Raw genomic sequence first — 14,255 nt, forward strand, 5'->3', positions numbered from 1 at the left:
TTCTGGTATATTGCACTCCAGCAGCTTTAGCAAACCAAAAACACTTGGTGATGAGACTGTCACGAGACAAGGCATTTAAAACTAGAGTGCAGCAAAATGCATGAGATGTCATTGTTATCTGACCAACAAGCACCCTGAAAGGATAAACTTAGCTTCTTTGGATACCTATCTTGGGAAGCGTTTGGACTGGGTAGATCCCACAGGTAGTATGCAAAAAGTGTTGGGCTAGAATTGGGTTCCTAACATTATTTCCAGGGTTCTTTCCACTACAGCGGGCAGCTAGGCAGTGACTGTGAAGTCACCTTCTCTTGCTCAACAGTCAAGAAGCCTGGCTAGAACCAGCAGCTCTAAATTCACAGGTGCAAAGAAACCAGAGCAGGCACTGGAGATGATCTGCAGAAAGTCCCTTGGTTCCTATGGCTTTTACTTCTAGAGCCAAGAGGAAGCCTGGGTGACCTCCACTTAGGAGAGTGGAATCTGAGAAAACTGTGACTGAGTGTGGTCCTCTCTGCCTCCTGGACTAATTCCAAACATCAGCCTCTCTGGGGAGGATTCTATGAGATCCAGGTCAGTGACCCCAAGAGGCTCACAAAGGGAAACAGAAATGCTGGGAAAAGACTAACATGCAGGTCCAAAGTCAACTTCCCCTTCTTGAGTAGCTTTCTCAATTGTTAAATGAGTCAACTTCAGAGCCCTGTCCCTGGGCCCAGAAATGGAAAGGGTAGCAAGCATTTCTGCTACATCTGAGAAATAGAGGGCAGACTTCACCAGAGTCCCTTCCTGGTGTCATGTGGGCCCTTGCTTTCAGAAGTAGGAAGGAAAAGGGGAATCATATGCCTTAATCCTTTGGAGTTTAGGCTGGTTTCTAGGAAAAAAAAAATCAGAAATAAACATCTTTGGTCTCTGGGAAGTTTTGGGGGAAAAACCTGTTCATTGTTCCATTGATGGCTCAGAGTTAACTTGCATTTATTGTAAGAGCCGGTCTCTAAAAGCAAAAGAAATAGTGTTGCTCAGGCCTCATTTCTCCCACATCTCCCCAGCAGGAGCCACGGATAACCAGAGGTTCATCCCTTGTGCTGGTTATTCTCCATTTGTACCCCCATCCGCATCCCCATCCTTTGCCCTTTTGGTCCCCGATCTGTGCATTGTAGAGTGCAGGGGACTGACCTGTGACAGCTGCATCTCCCAGGCTCCCTTGCACTCGGGCTTCCCTTTGGGGTTTGGCCATCGGAAGAAAATGAGATGCAGGGAGGAGGTTGAGGTATTTTCTCCCCTGGTTTCCTCTCTGTCTCCCCACACCGGCTCTGGCAGTGGCTGGTTTCTTGCCAGCTGGCCCCACTCCCAAGAGCGGTGCTTCCTCCAAATCATCCCTTCCGATATAGAGCTGGCGACACTGGGCACCTCACCCTCCCTTGTAGGGTCCTTAAACTCTGCCCACACTCCTGGAAATGGTCCCTTCATCTGATTAGCTTTGGGGAAACTTCTGCGGGTGTGCCTTCAAATTCCTGCTGGGACCTTGGCTGACAGATGCTCCTGCCAAGCCCCGTCTCATCAGCTGCTATTCTGCAATGACCTCTGGTAGATAATCCCAGGCTTCAAGTTTTTAAAATAGTAGTTAGAGGTTTATTTAACCCACCTGACATGCAAAGGCTCAGAAGTGACCCATGTAGAATTTGTTGGTATTCTCCTCGTTACCTTTCTCCCATCCACAATTTTTCTAATACAAAATTCCAATTTGCTGCCCATTTGAAATCCCTGCTGGGTCAGGTTCAAAAGTTTGCTTTCGGTTTAAGGCAAGTGGACAGAACACCATCAGGTCTCCCCAACCCCATCGTAAAACACCCCCAGTTAAAGACACACTCACTTGCCGTTGTTAAAGATGACGGTGCAGTTGGGCCAGCAGTCGTGGTTCACCAGTCCCAGGTTGGGGAAGATCCCCACACCCACTGCCTGCAGGCCTCTCTGATCGCTGAGGGTGAAACCGTTGCAGTTAATCTATCCAGGGGAAAAGAAGGAAGAGTCAGCTAGCTGACCTAGACCAGGAACAGAACACCCTCCTAGTTGTTCAAAATCTTACCCTGGATATCATAGAGACCCAGAGAGCAAAACAACTAGTCTCCTGTTCTTGGCACAATTCCAAATAACCCACAAGATCAGTAACCCAGGAGAGTTCCAGAATTGCAAATCTGCAATGCCACCTTGACAGCTTATGGTGGCTGCATTTTATAGACGCCCAAAGCAGGAATGTTGGTTCAGGTTTGCCCATATCTGGGTCTCACATGAGTCTGCCTTGTTATCTGTCTTGGATTTTCTCTCTGTGCCCTGCTCTGTCTTGCTTTATGTGGGGGTGTCTGTCTGTCTCTCCTCTGCCTCCTTTGTCTCCCCACCCTCAACTCCTGCAGCTGTTCGTAAAATAAAAATGACATCTCTTTGTTATCATTTTGTGTCTGGTGGATAGTTTTACACTCCCTGTTCACAATTTCAGAATCTATTGAGTGCAACATTAAACATTTCTCTCTAAGCTGGAAAGATATTTCTTATGTGGCACTCAAGTGATTTTCTTTTCCTTAAGAATAAGTTGTTCTTTATAGGAACTGATTCCAATTCTCTGCCATCAGGGTTGTAAAATACACATGTGGTGGTTTGGAGCGATGTATCCCATAAAAACATGTTCTTAAACTTAATCCATTCCTGTCGGGGTAGACCCATAGCAAACAAGATCTCTTCAAGATAGTGCTCCAATTCCAGAGTGGCCCAAATGAATCAGGTTGGGCTTTCATTCGGATTGCTGGAGTCCTTCCTCAGCAGAGTGAAATCAGACACAAAAGCCAGAGAGAGCAGCCAGAAGCTGACAGTCAGTGGAACACAGAAGAGAAGGGAGAGCTCAGGAGAGGCCGCCATGTGCATTGCCGTGGGACAGAGGAGCCCCGGACCAAGGATCACCAGCAGCCAGCCCCAGAACGCCAGTCTTCAGAAAGAAATCATCACCTTGATGATGCCCTGATTTGAGACTTCTCCTAGCCACAAAACTGTGAGCCAATAAATTCCCATTGTTTAAGCCAACCCATTGCATGGTATTTGCTTTAGCAATGAGAAAACTAAAACATACTTAAGAATAAATACAACCTAGAATACATTAATAATTACACACAAATTTCTGATATATATATATATATATATATATATATATATATATATATATATATAACGTAATACATATAATATAATCACATACATGAATTGATGCACTCAAATGGCTATCTATTATAGATATAGGATGAGTGTCACTTTCTCCATTCATTATCTTTGGACATTCAGAAAGTAGAAGATTTTAAGTCTGATGGAACACTAACAAGCCATGGCAACTTAGGCAAATTCTTTCTTCCCTAAGCCCCACTGTTTCCATATATAAGTTGAAGAAATTGGACTAGATGATCTCTAAGGATCCTTTCACCTCTAAGCTTTGGTGATTGTGCCACCCCGTGGGTCCAGTCCCAGACTACTGTCAGATGTACAGGGCAGGCCATCAGATGTACACAGGGTTGCCCATCCCACCATCTGGGGTTGTCCATCACATCACCCAGGGTTAGCCACTGTGCCAGTTTGGATATATGTCCCTCCAAAAGACATGTTTTAATCCAATCTTGTGGGATATTTGGATTAGGTTGTTTCCATGGAGATGTGACCCACCCAATTGTGGGTAATACCTTTGATTAGATTATTTCCATGGAGGTGTGGCCCCGTCCATTCAGTATGGGTCTTGATTGGTTTACTGAAGTACTTTAAAAAGAGCCACACAGGCCCAAATGCTTGCTGACTCTGATGCTTAGAAGTGCTTGGAGAGCAGACTGAAGGACGTTTAGCTAAGAGAAGAAGCCCAGAGTTTGCCACAAGATATGCTAAGATAGGACCCCCAGGTGCTTAGAGAGAAACATCCTGGGAGAAAGAACCAAGAATGTGCTACAGCTGAGAGAGACATTTTGGAGATGGCCGTTGAAAGCAGACTTTTGCTAGCCCAGAATTGCCTGGGAGAAACAAACAGAACATTCCCAGATGCTTAGAGAGAAATGTCCTGGGAGAAAGCCATTTTGAAACCAGAACCCTGGAGCAGATGCCAGCCACATGCCTTCCTAGCTGACAGAGGTTTTCCAAATGCCATCGGCATTCTTCAGTGAAGGTACCCTATTGCTGATGCCTTTGTTTGGACATTTTCATGGCCTTCAGACTGTAAATTTGTAACCTAATTTTAAAATTTAATTTAAAAGCCAATCCATTTCTGGTATTTTGCATAATGGCAGCATTAGCAAACCGAAACAGCCATTGCGCCATCCAGGGCTGGCCATCACACCAACCAGGGTTAGCCATCACATCCCCCAAGGTTGGCCATCAACAAACAAATAGTTGGTCATCATACAAGCTAGGGTTGACCATCAAACAGTCAGGGTTGGCAACCAAACCATCAAGGTTTGGTGATCACACCACCCAGGGTTGTCTATCATGCCACCCAGGATGCCCATCACACTGAACCAGAATTAGCCATCACACCACCCATCGTTGGCCATCACACCACCCATCGTTGGCCATCACACCACCTAGGGTTGGCCATCACACCCACCCAGGTTTGGCCATAAAATCTGCCAGGGTTGCCCATCAACATATCCAGGGTTGACCATCATGCCAACCTTGGTTGTCCATCACACCATTGAATTTTGTCCACCACACAGTCTTTGGTTGGCCATCACACTACCTTGGGTTAGCCATCACACCACTGAAGTTGGTCACCACACCAGCCAGGTTTGCCCATCATACCACCCTGTGTTGGTCATCTCACCATTGAGGGTTGGCCATCACATCATCCAGGGTTGCCCATCATACTACCCTTGGTTGGGCATCACACCACCCAGGATTGGTCATCAAACCACCCAGTGTGGGCCTTCAAACTATCCACGTTTGGCAATCACATGACACTGAGTCGGTTATCACAACACCAAGGCTTGCCCATCACAACCCCAGCATTTTCCATCACACCACCCAGGGTTGGCCATCACACCATTCAGGGTTGACCAAATGCAACCCAAGTTTGGCCATCATACTCACCCATGGTTGGCAATCACACCTCCTAGTTTTGTCTATCACACTGACTCAGGGTGGCCAAAACACCCATCCACCTATCACAACCCTCAGGGTTGGCCATCGACAACCCAGGACTGGCCATCACAGCCAGTCAAGGTTGGCCATCACACCCAAGCATGGTTGGCCATCACAACACCCAGGGCTATATATCACACCCACCCAGGGTTGGCCATTACCACACCCAGGTTTGGCCATAAAATACACCAAGGTTTGGCTATCACACCACCCAGGGTTTATCATCACACTTGCCAGGTTGCCAGTGTACCAGTTTGTATATATTATGTCCCCCAGAAAAGGCCATGTTCTTTGATGCAATCTTGTGGGGGCAGATGTATTAGTGTTAATTAGGTTTGAACCTATTGGTTCAGTGTTTCCATGGGGATGTGATTCAATCAACTGTGGGTGAGACCTTTCATTGGATTATTTCTATGGAGATGTTGCCCCACACATTCAGGATGGGTCTTTATTGGATCACTGGAGTACTTTAAAAAGAGCCACACAGGCCCAGATGCAGAGCAACTGAGAGTAACAGTTTGAAGAGCAGCTGCAGTTACAAGAGGACAAAACACCCTGAGAGCAACATTTTGGAGAACACCATTTTGAAATGCTACCTGGGAGCAAGCAGACGCCAGCCACGTGCCTTCCGAGCTAACAGAGGTTTCCAGGATGCCAATGGCCATCCTTCAGTGAAGGTACCGAATTGTTGATGTCTTACCTTGGACACTTTATCCTTCAGACTGTAACTTTGTAACCAAATAAACCTCCTTTATAAAAGCCAATCCACTTCTGGTATTTTGCTTAATGGCAGCATTAGCAAACCAGTACACCCATCAACACTATGCAGGGTTAGCCATCGCAACAACCTTGGTTTGTCATCACACCATTGAATGTTGGCCATCACACCATCCATGGTTGCCCATCACATAACCCTGGGTTGGGCATCACACCACCCAGGATTGCCTATCAGCCCACGAAGGGTTGGCCATCACGCCACCCAGGGAACCCATCACAAAAACCAGAGTTTATTCCATCATACCACCCAGGGTTGGCCATCACTCCACACATGGTTGTCCATCACCCCCACCCAGGTTTGGCCACTACACTACACAGGGTTGCCCATCACACATCCCAGCATTGGCTGTCACACCACCCTGGGCTGGCCATCAAAACCCTTAGGGTTGGCCATCTCACCCACCCAGGGTTGGTCATCAACCACCAACGATTGACCATCACAGCCACTCAAGGTTGGCCATCACACCCATGCATGGCTGCCCATCACATCACCCTGGGTTGGGAATCACACCATCCAGATTTGGATGTCAACCCACCAAGGGTTGGTCATTAAACAATCCAGTGTTGGCCATCAGGCCATTAAGGGTTGCCCATCACACCACCCATTGTTGTCCATCACACCATCTAGTGTTGACCATCACACCAATTCACCCCTGGCCATGGAGCAGAACAATAAGCCTAGGGGCCATGACATCAGACTGACTAGTTATAGTCCTTCCTTGGACACAGACAACCATGTGGTCTTGGGAGGTCACACAACCTCTCTGGGCCTCAGTTTCCTGTTCTCTAAAATACGAATATTAAAAGCACAAACCTCCTCTTGACATTGTAAGGATTTCATGAAGTCATATATGGGATGCACTGGCACAGGACGAGGACTTGAAAGATATTGAGTGTGATTATCCCACTGTTGTTATAATAACCTCCCCACCTCTGTCCCCTCACCTGTACTGTGGGAGGAGCCTGGGCTGCCAGGTGGAAGCATCTGGCCCCAAGCCTCATGGTCTGGGCTTCCTGACCCACGGGGCTCCCATCCCCACCCCCTGGACTCTTGTGGCTGTGGGAGACCATGGCTTTGCCTGGTTGTGTTGCTCCAAAGCAGCACTCACCACCAAGCTCCAACTCTCCACACCCGGCTCCCCAAACCCCCCTGCTCCAGACTCCCCATCAATCCTGCCTCATCAGTACCAAGAAAAGGAAGTTCTAATCCCAAAGGAGGTGAGAAGGGATGGTGACTGGGTATTTGATTTCAATGTGGAAAGGAGAAAGTTTAAAAAATGCAGATAAGCAAGAAGATAAATTACCTCCCAAATCAACCATTTAGAGATGATAAAGTTTGTGTGTGAGGTGCCAGTTTTAGCTAGGACAAGGGTGACCTCATAGTAAACAAGTCCAGAAAGACAGGGAAGTGAGTGGGGGTTCCTCACCTTAGGACTCCAGCCTCCTCTTGGCTTCCCCTCCCCACTCTGGCCTGGCAGCATCTGGAAACTTCTCAGTTGCGCAATCCCAGCTGTCACTTCTCCCCTCCACCCCCTCTTCTGTCCCCTTTATGAGGAAACATACACTCTGATTTTTGGAATTTTTGTCATGGGTCCTTTTAGGAGCCTGTTCCTGGGCCCAGTAATGGAAGGGAGAGCAGGTATTTCCGCCATATCTGGGAAATAGAGGGCAGACTTCAGCAGAGTCTCTGGCTGCCCGGGCTGGATGCATTCCTAATGGAAAAGAGGCACTGTCCGGGGCAGATGGGGTTTCCTCCATGCTGACCATTCTGAAAAGCCCCACCTCCTCAAAGGGAAAGAAGAAATGGAGAGAGGGGAAAGATGGAGAGGGTAGAGGGAGAAAGAGGGGAGAGGAGGGGATGTCAGAGCAGGGCAGGGGGCTTAGGGGGCCATACCACTCCGAAGATGTGCGAGATGTACTGCATGCTGAACTGCTGGCCCTGGGGCGGCCAGAACTCCAAGAACGTGTCCACGTCCACCCGCAGCTCCTGCCGCTCCTCCTCCCCGAAGCGGTCCACGTGGTTCTGCAGGTCGTCCACAGAGACCAGGCAGCCCTCCGTGAGCCCGGTGCCCTCTCTCTCCACCCGCCACATGATTCGCGCCGCCAGCCTGCAGAGAAGGCAGTGTCAGGGAAGCCGTCACTCCATTCGTTCACACAACAAACTCCTACAAATGCACAACCACGAGTGCACGCCAGATATAGTGCTGGGCACAAAATACGGTTTTGAACCAGACAAAATTTCTTCTCTTGTGAAGCTTCTCAGAGCAAGGGAGGCAGAAATAAAATAATGTTAAGCATTAAGTGCAGAAAATGAAATAGGGTAACAGGCCTCTAAAATGACCTATTAAAAGAAATCCAGAGATTAGAGAGTGCAGTTCCTCATAAAGGCCACAGAGGGGAAGCGAGGATGGTCAGGGAAGGCTGCTCGGAGGAGGAACATTTGAACTGAAATTGGAACAAACAGAAGGAGCCATCTCTGCGAGGATGGGGAAAGAGCACTGCAGGAGGAGAGGGGCACAAGCAAAGGGCCTGAAAAAGGAGTGAGCTTGGCACGATGGAGAAACAGCAAGAAGGCCATGATGGCTGGGGCCTGGGGAGCCAAGAATGGGTAGCAAATATAAAAGGAGAGTTGGCTGGGGCCTTGGAGACGGTGTAACGGGTCTGAGGACATGGTGAGGTGCAGCAGACTGGGTGGCTGCTGATTGTTTAATGAACAGGACAAGCACTGGATACAGAGTCTAATCACCTGGGTTTGAGTCTGTTTCCACTAATTATTGCATGACCTTGGGCAAGTCACTCAGCATCCTTGAATCTTGCTGGTGGCTATTTAAGTGGGGCTAAAATCAGCTGCCGTGCTTACCTGCAAAGTGAGGGAATGGATTCCCACATCACATTCCTAATGATTGGGTAGAGAGAATGTGGAGACGGCAATCTTGGTGAGGAAACAGCACAAGTAAAGGTCCAGGGCCAGCCGCAGGTAGGAACGGAGAGAGAGTGCAGGAAGCAGGGAGGTGTCTGCATGATGAGCAGAGGGCGCTGGGAGGGGGAGGGGCGGACAAGGTGGGGCTGCTGGGGGGCCCCAGAAAGCAAAGGGAGCTGAGCGTGAGGCAGAAGGGTGTACTTCCCAAGACGGCAGAGAGGGGGCGCCCGCTGTTGTCAAAGGCTCTGCAGCCCCATTCGCACAAGATAAAGCCTATGGCCACCTGCTCTCTCCCAGGAGACCCCTCCCCGCCCCACCTTGGCAAAGCTCAGGCCCTCTTTCCTCTTTTTTGGGTCACAAAGCTCTTTCTGGACCTAGGCCCTTCTGGGTCCGCAGGTGCCTGGGAACCAAGGAAACCCACATAGAATCGAGGGCAGCAACTGGAGAAAGTAAGACTCAGTGTGGGTGTCAGACAGATCCACTGTCTCAAGATACCTGCGAAATGGTCGGGAAGCACAAAGAGTAAAGGCTAGTAGGTGGTGGATTTCACCGCAGTCTCAGAAGAAACTACCAGCTGGAGTTGTCCAGACGGAGGCACTGAGCTCCCCACCACAGGAGGTGATATTTACTTTGGGCCTCAAAGAATAAGTAAGATGTTACTTATCATATTGTAAGTTGGAACTACAGCAGCTGGGGAGGCTGATAGTCTTTTCATTTTACAGTTTCCTAAACATTACCAGGATGTGACAATTCCATCCTGCATTTAAACTTGGCAAGTACAACATGGTGAAGATGCTCCCAGCCTCACCAAACCCATCTCTTTTGCTCTCCTTTGCTGGCTTCGGAAGCACCTGCCTTCAGCCCCACCAAGTTCCTATCTGGGCAGAGCCTCGGGAATTTGGAGGCTCTTGAAATGGGGCTCCCCTGGTACTTGGCCCTAAGATTTCTGACAGTGGCACTAGGAGAGGCCATTGGTTGCAAGCTCAAAGGCCTTTCGGCTGCAATGCATACAGAGGGTTACATGTAAGCTCACAGGGAGTCTTAGGGCTGTGGTGACTTGGAAGTCTCCTAAAGGCAGCAGGTGCTATTGAGCTTTGGCCCATTTTGCCAAATCTTCCAATTTTTTTTTTTTTTTTAGAGAAGCCAGAAACCCTGATTTTTAAAATTGTGAGATTTCCCCATTTTAAACATTGGCTACATTTTTAAAAAATTAAACACTGGGCAGCCAAACATGCGGCAGCTGCTTGTTGGGCAGCTCCAGGTCAGCAGCTGCAGTTTGAAACTACTGCTGTAGGTGCTCAGTTCTGCTTGGATGGGCTCCCAGACCCAAAGGGGGCAAAGGGAAGAATGCATGCATCCAGGCACTTTGAGGCTCTTTCCTGATTGGCACTCAGCCCGTCACCCGGCTGCCTTGGGCCTGGGAGGGTATCACTGATGCTGTCTCCATCCCGACATTTGTGATTCCAAAGCACCACCCTCGAGGGCCCAGCTCTGACCTGATGTTCTCATTGGGCACCTTCCCATATCTCTTGATGGCCGAACACTCATTCTTGTGGTTGAGCCAAGCATCCTTCTGGCAGGTGCGGTCACAGTAATGGGCAAACTTGCACTGCCCACAGCGATGGAGCTTCCCCGGCCTCTTGAAGCACGTGTGGCACACGACGTTAACGAGGCTGCAAAGGGAGGGAGAAAACACGTGATGGGGTGGGCTGTGGTGGGGTCATGGTGGAAACGGCACCGCAGCAGCCGCTGGGTTCAAGTACTGACTCCGTGGGCCAGCTCGTGTCTTTCTCAGCTCTCCCTTTTCAAAATGAGGGGCCTGGGACTTCCAAAGCTCCCGTCCAGCTGTTAACGATCCTTTAGCAGATATGTTTAAATGACCTCAGTGTGGGAAACACTACTGTCCTCTGCATGTGTGCCCTTTAGTCAATTCATCAAGTGTTAATTCATTACCTAATGTGTATTAGGCACTGGAGATACCACAAGAAACGAAAGAAACAATTAAATTTGCAATCCCAATGACTGCAATGAGCAGCATGTAGAGGCAACACAAGGCATTCCTGGAATTTATTGGAGAAGAGACTTGAGGAACCCAGGACATCTCCCAGGCCAAAGGAACAAAAGGCACAGGTCACCAGCACTGCATTGGCAGAGGGGGGGCCTTCTCATTATTGAAATACAACATCTCTTTCCCGAAAAATAAAAAAATCTTAAATATCTGAAATATGATGGGACATGAAATATGATAATATTGCATGCAGACTGATATCTATACATTATGACAGAGGTTGCAGCTTTGTGTGTTGTTCAGCAGTAAGAATTACAAGCGTTCTAATGTTGCTGATGTTATCCAACGTATTTTTCCAGCTCCAAAAGAGGGTGAAAGCCATGAGGAAGAATAATTCATGTCCATTGAAGGGGTGAGGGAGAGATGTAGGGAAATGAGGTTCCTTATCCCCAGTACACAAGCCACACTTCCAGCCTCCCGGTATTCCCATCAGAAAGCTGAGTGTCCTCCACATTAAATTTGTCATTCAGACAGGAAAGGGCATAAGATACTATGAAGGAAGTTTATTTCAAGACATAACCTGGCACCAAGAGTGAGTGAAATTTGGCGTGATACTCATTATCTCCAGACTCCAAAGGCATGCTCCTACAAGGGAAGGAAGAGATATCCTGGCCACTGAGGCAAAGAAATGATGAAATTTTTATGTGCAGGGAAGTGTGAGCTCAACAGGGTTCTCAAAAGTGTAAGAAAACAGAGGTTTTATAACCACATAATCTAGAGCCTGTAGGAAGAACCTTCAGCAGAACATCCAACTATAGACATCCCTCGTGTCCATTCCTGACCATGAATTTTCTAATGCCCACAATGAAAAAAGGAATTCCCTGCTCCTAAGAATAATTGTTCCACTTTGGTCAGCCCTAACTGTCGCAAAGCTTCTTCTTAAATTAAGCTTGAATTTACCTCCCTGTAAAACATGCTTTGACATCCTCATCTGGCCATCTCAGTCCTTGCCCAATTGAACAAGCCTTGTCGGGTCAGTTCTTGGAGAATTTGAAGACCCCTGTCATGCTTCCCCTCCATTTCCCTTCTTCAAGTTAAACACTCTCAGTTCCTTCAACAGTTCCTTGTACCACATGGTTTCTGGAATTCCCACACCATTCTGGTGGCCCTCTGGTGTTCCTACAGCAGGCCCCTGTGGCCAAAGGAAGGTGGTTGTCACAGGGCAACCAAGCAAGAGCCAGCACCACCAGAGCTAGGGAGCCAGACTCAAGGGTTAGCCCAAGGCCAGGCTTGGTGGTCCCAGGACGGGATCAAGAGAGAAGGGTGCAGAGCCATGCAGAGGACACTCTCTGAGCTCGGGCCTGGGCTCAGCCTCTATGTCACGGCACAAATGCTGTGTCCCCCATCTGCTGTGATTCGATAATAATCAAAAAGTACTCAGAGGCTTAAAATGTTCATGTTTATAAATGGGGGCAGATCAAGGTATCCCCACAATAATGTCTTTCTCACCCACTTGCATTCCCTTCAGCTTTTAGAGAGAGCAGAGGGGAAGTATGGCTGGCATACATCAGACTGCACAGAACCCACAGCCCATCTTAAGTGATCCCTACTTGAGAAGGGAATTCGTCCAAGGGTGACCTAGCAGAAGAGAACACAGGGGTTCGCGTGAAACCCTGACCACGGAGTGGGATCTCCAAATCCCTGGAAACGGGGAGCTATGAACGTCTCACATTGGTCTCAAGTCAGAATCCCATTTCTCTGGCAGGAATTTGAAGGTCATTAGCAGGGAATGAGTTGCTGAAGAACCCAAGTCAACTGGACGCCAAGGAGGCTCCCCTCTGTCTCCTGGCCATGCAGGGTGGGACCCCGGGTGATGACGCTTTAAGATTATGGTGCCCAGAACAGAGTGTAATAGTCCAGATTCGCTGCTGAACAGGCTTCCTGGGTTGCACATTGTGCTTCCACCTGTTTCTTAAGTGAAAAAAATCACATTAATTTAAGGTCAATTACAAATAAAATCGCTAAAACCTCCCAAACTTTCTCAAAGGTACTGCAGCCAAGTCAGAAATTCCCTCAGTTAGTCCATATGGCATTTAATTTATAAACAGTTTTATTGAGGTATCATTTATATACAAAAACTGCAATACTTAATATGTACAGTTTGATGAGTTCTGCCATATGTATATACCCACAAAACCATCACCACAACCAAAACAGGGACATATCCATCACCCCCAAAATTGTCCTCCGGGCTGAATTGCTTAACCTGAAGAGGGCCTTCACCTTTATCCCGACCTTGTGTCTTTTGCCGTGGCATTCCAACCTGTCAAGATAAATCATTTCGAATTTGTATTCTGTCACCTTGTATGTTCTAATGTTTATATTCTATCATTGGGTCACCTGCAAATCTCAGAGCTCTATATTCTAAGCTTTGGATCACCTACAAATCTGAGAGCGTGTCTTTGGTTGCGAAGGGGAAGGAGAAATGGAAACCTACCTCTGGGGTATCAGCACCCAGCTCAGGAACACCAACCCAAGGCAGGAAAGAAAGAGAAGAGGGGGGAGGCGGGGCAAGATGGCAGACTGGTGAGCTGTAAGTTTTAGTTACTCCTCCAGGAAAGTAGGTAAAAAGCCAGGAACTGCGTGGACTGGACAACACAGAGCAATCTGTCTTTGGGCATACTTCATACAACACTCATGAAAACGTGGAACTGCTGAGATCAGCGAAATCTGTAAGTTTTTGCGGCCAGGGGACCCGCGCCCCTCCCTGCCAGGCTCAGTCCCGGGGGAGGAAGGGCTGTCAGCTCCAGGAAGGAGAAGGGAGAACTGCAGTGGCTGCTCTTATCGGAAACTCATTCTACTGATTCAAACTCCAACCATAGATAGACTGAGACCAGACACCAGAGACTCTGAGAGCAGCCAGCCCAGCAGAGAGGAGACAGGCATAGAAAAAAAACAACACGAAAAACTCCAAAATAAAAGCAGAGGATTTTTGGAGTTCTGGTGAACACAGAAAGGGGAAGGGCTGAGCTCAGGCCTTGAGGCGCATATGCAAATCCCGAAGCAAAGCTGATCTCTCTGCCCTGTGGACCTTTCCTTAATGGCCCTGGTTGCTTTGTCTATTAGCATTTCAATAACCCATTAGATCTCTGAGGAGGGCCGTTTTTTTGTTGTTGTTTTTTTTTTAAATCCTTTTTTCTTTTTCTAAAACAATTACTCTAAGAAGCCCAATACAGAAAGCTTCAAAGAATTGAAATTTGGGCACGTCAAGTCAAGAGCAGAACTAAGAGAGCTCTGAGACAAAAGGCAATAATCCAGTGGCTGAGAAAATTCACTAAACAACACAACTTCCCAAGAAAAGGGGGGTGTCCGCTCACAGCCACCATCCTGGTGGACAGGAAA

General features: G+C 48.1%; 1 protein-coding gene across 2 annotated transcripts in view; it reads right to left on the reverse strand.

Annotated features, from left to right (window-relative positions):
• SMYD1 (SET and MYND domain containing 1) overlaps positions 1-14,255 on the reverse strand; it is a 51,413-nt gene that overhangs the window by 16,375 nt on the left and 20,783 nt on the right. For both annotated transcript variants that reach the window (XM_037807136.1, XM_037807135.1), the window contains exons 2-4: positions 10,342-10,518; positions 7,820-8,033; positions 1,865-1,995 (exon numbers count right to left, since the gene is read on the reverse strand). In XM_037807136.1, the coding sequence (XP_037663064.1) occupies positions 1,865-1,995; positions 7,820-8,033; positions 10,342-10,518 (522 nt within the window). The remainder of the gene's footprint in view (positions 1-1,864; positions 1,996-7,819; positions 8,034-10,341; positions 10,519-14,255) is intronic.

This window comes from Choloepus didactylus, chromosome 17 (genome assembly GCF_015220235.1).
Source record: "Choloepus didactylus isolate mChoDid1 chromosome 17, mChoDid1.pri, whole genome shotgun sequence".
Taxonomy (NCBI): Eukaryota; Metazoa; Chordata; class Mammalia; order Pilosa; family Megalonychidae; genus Choloepus; species Choloepus didactylus.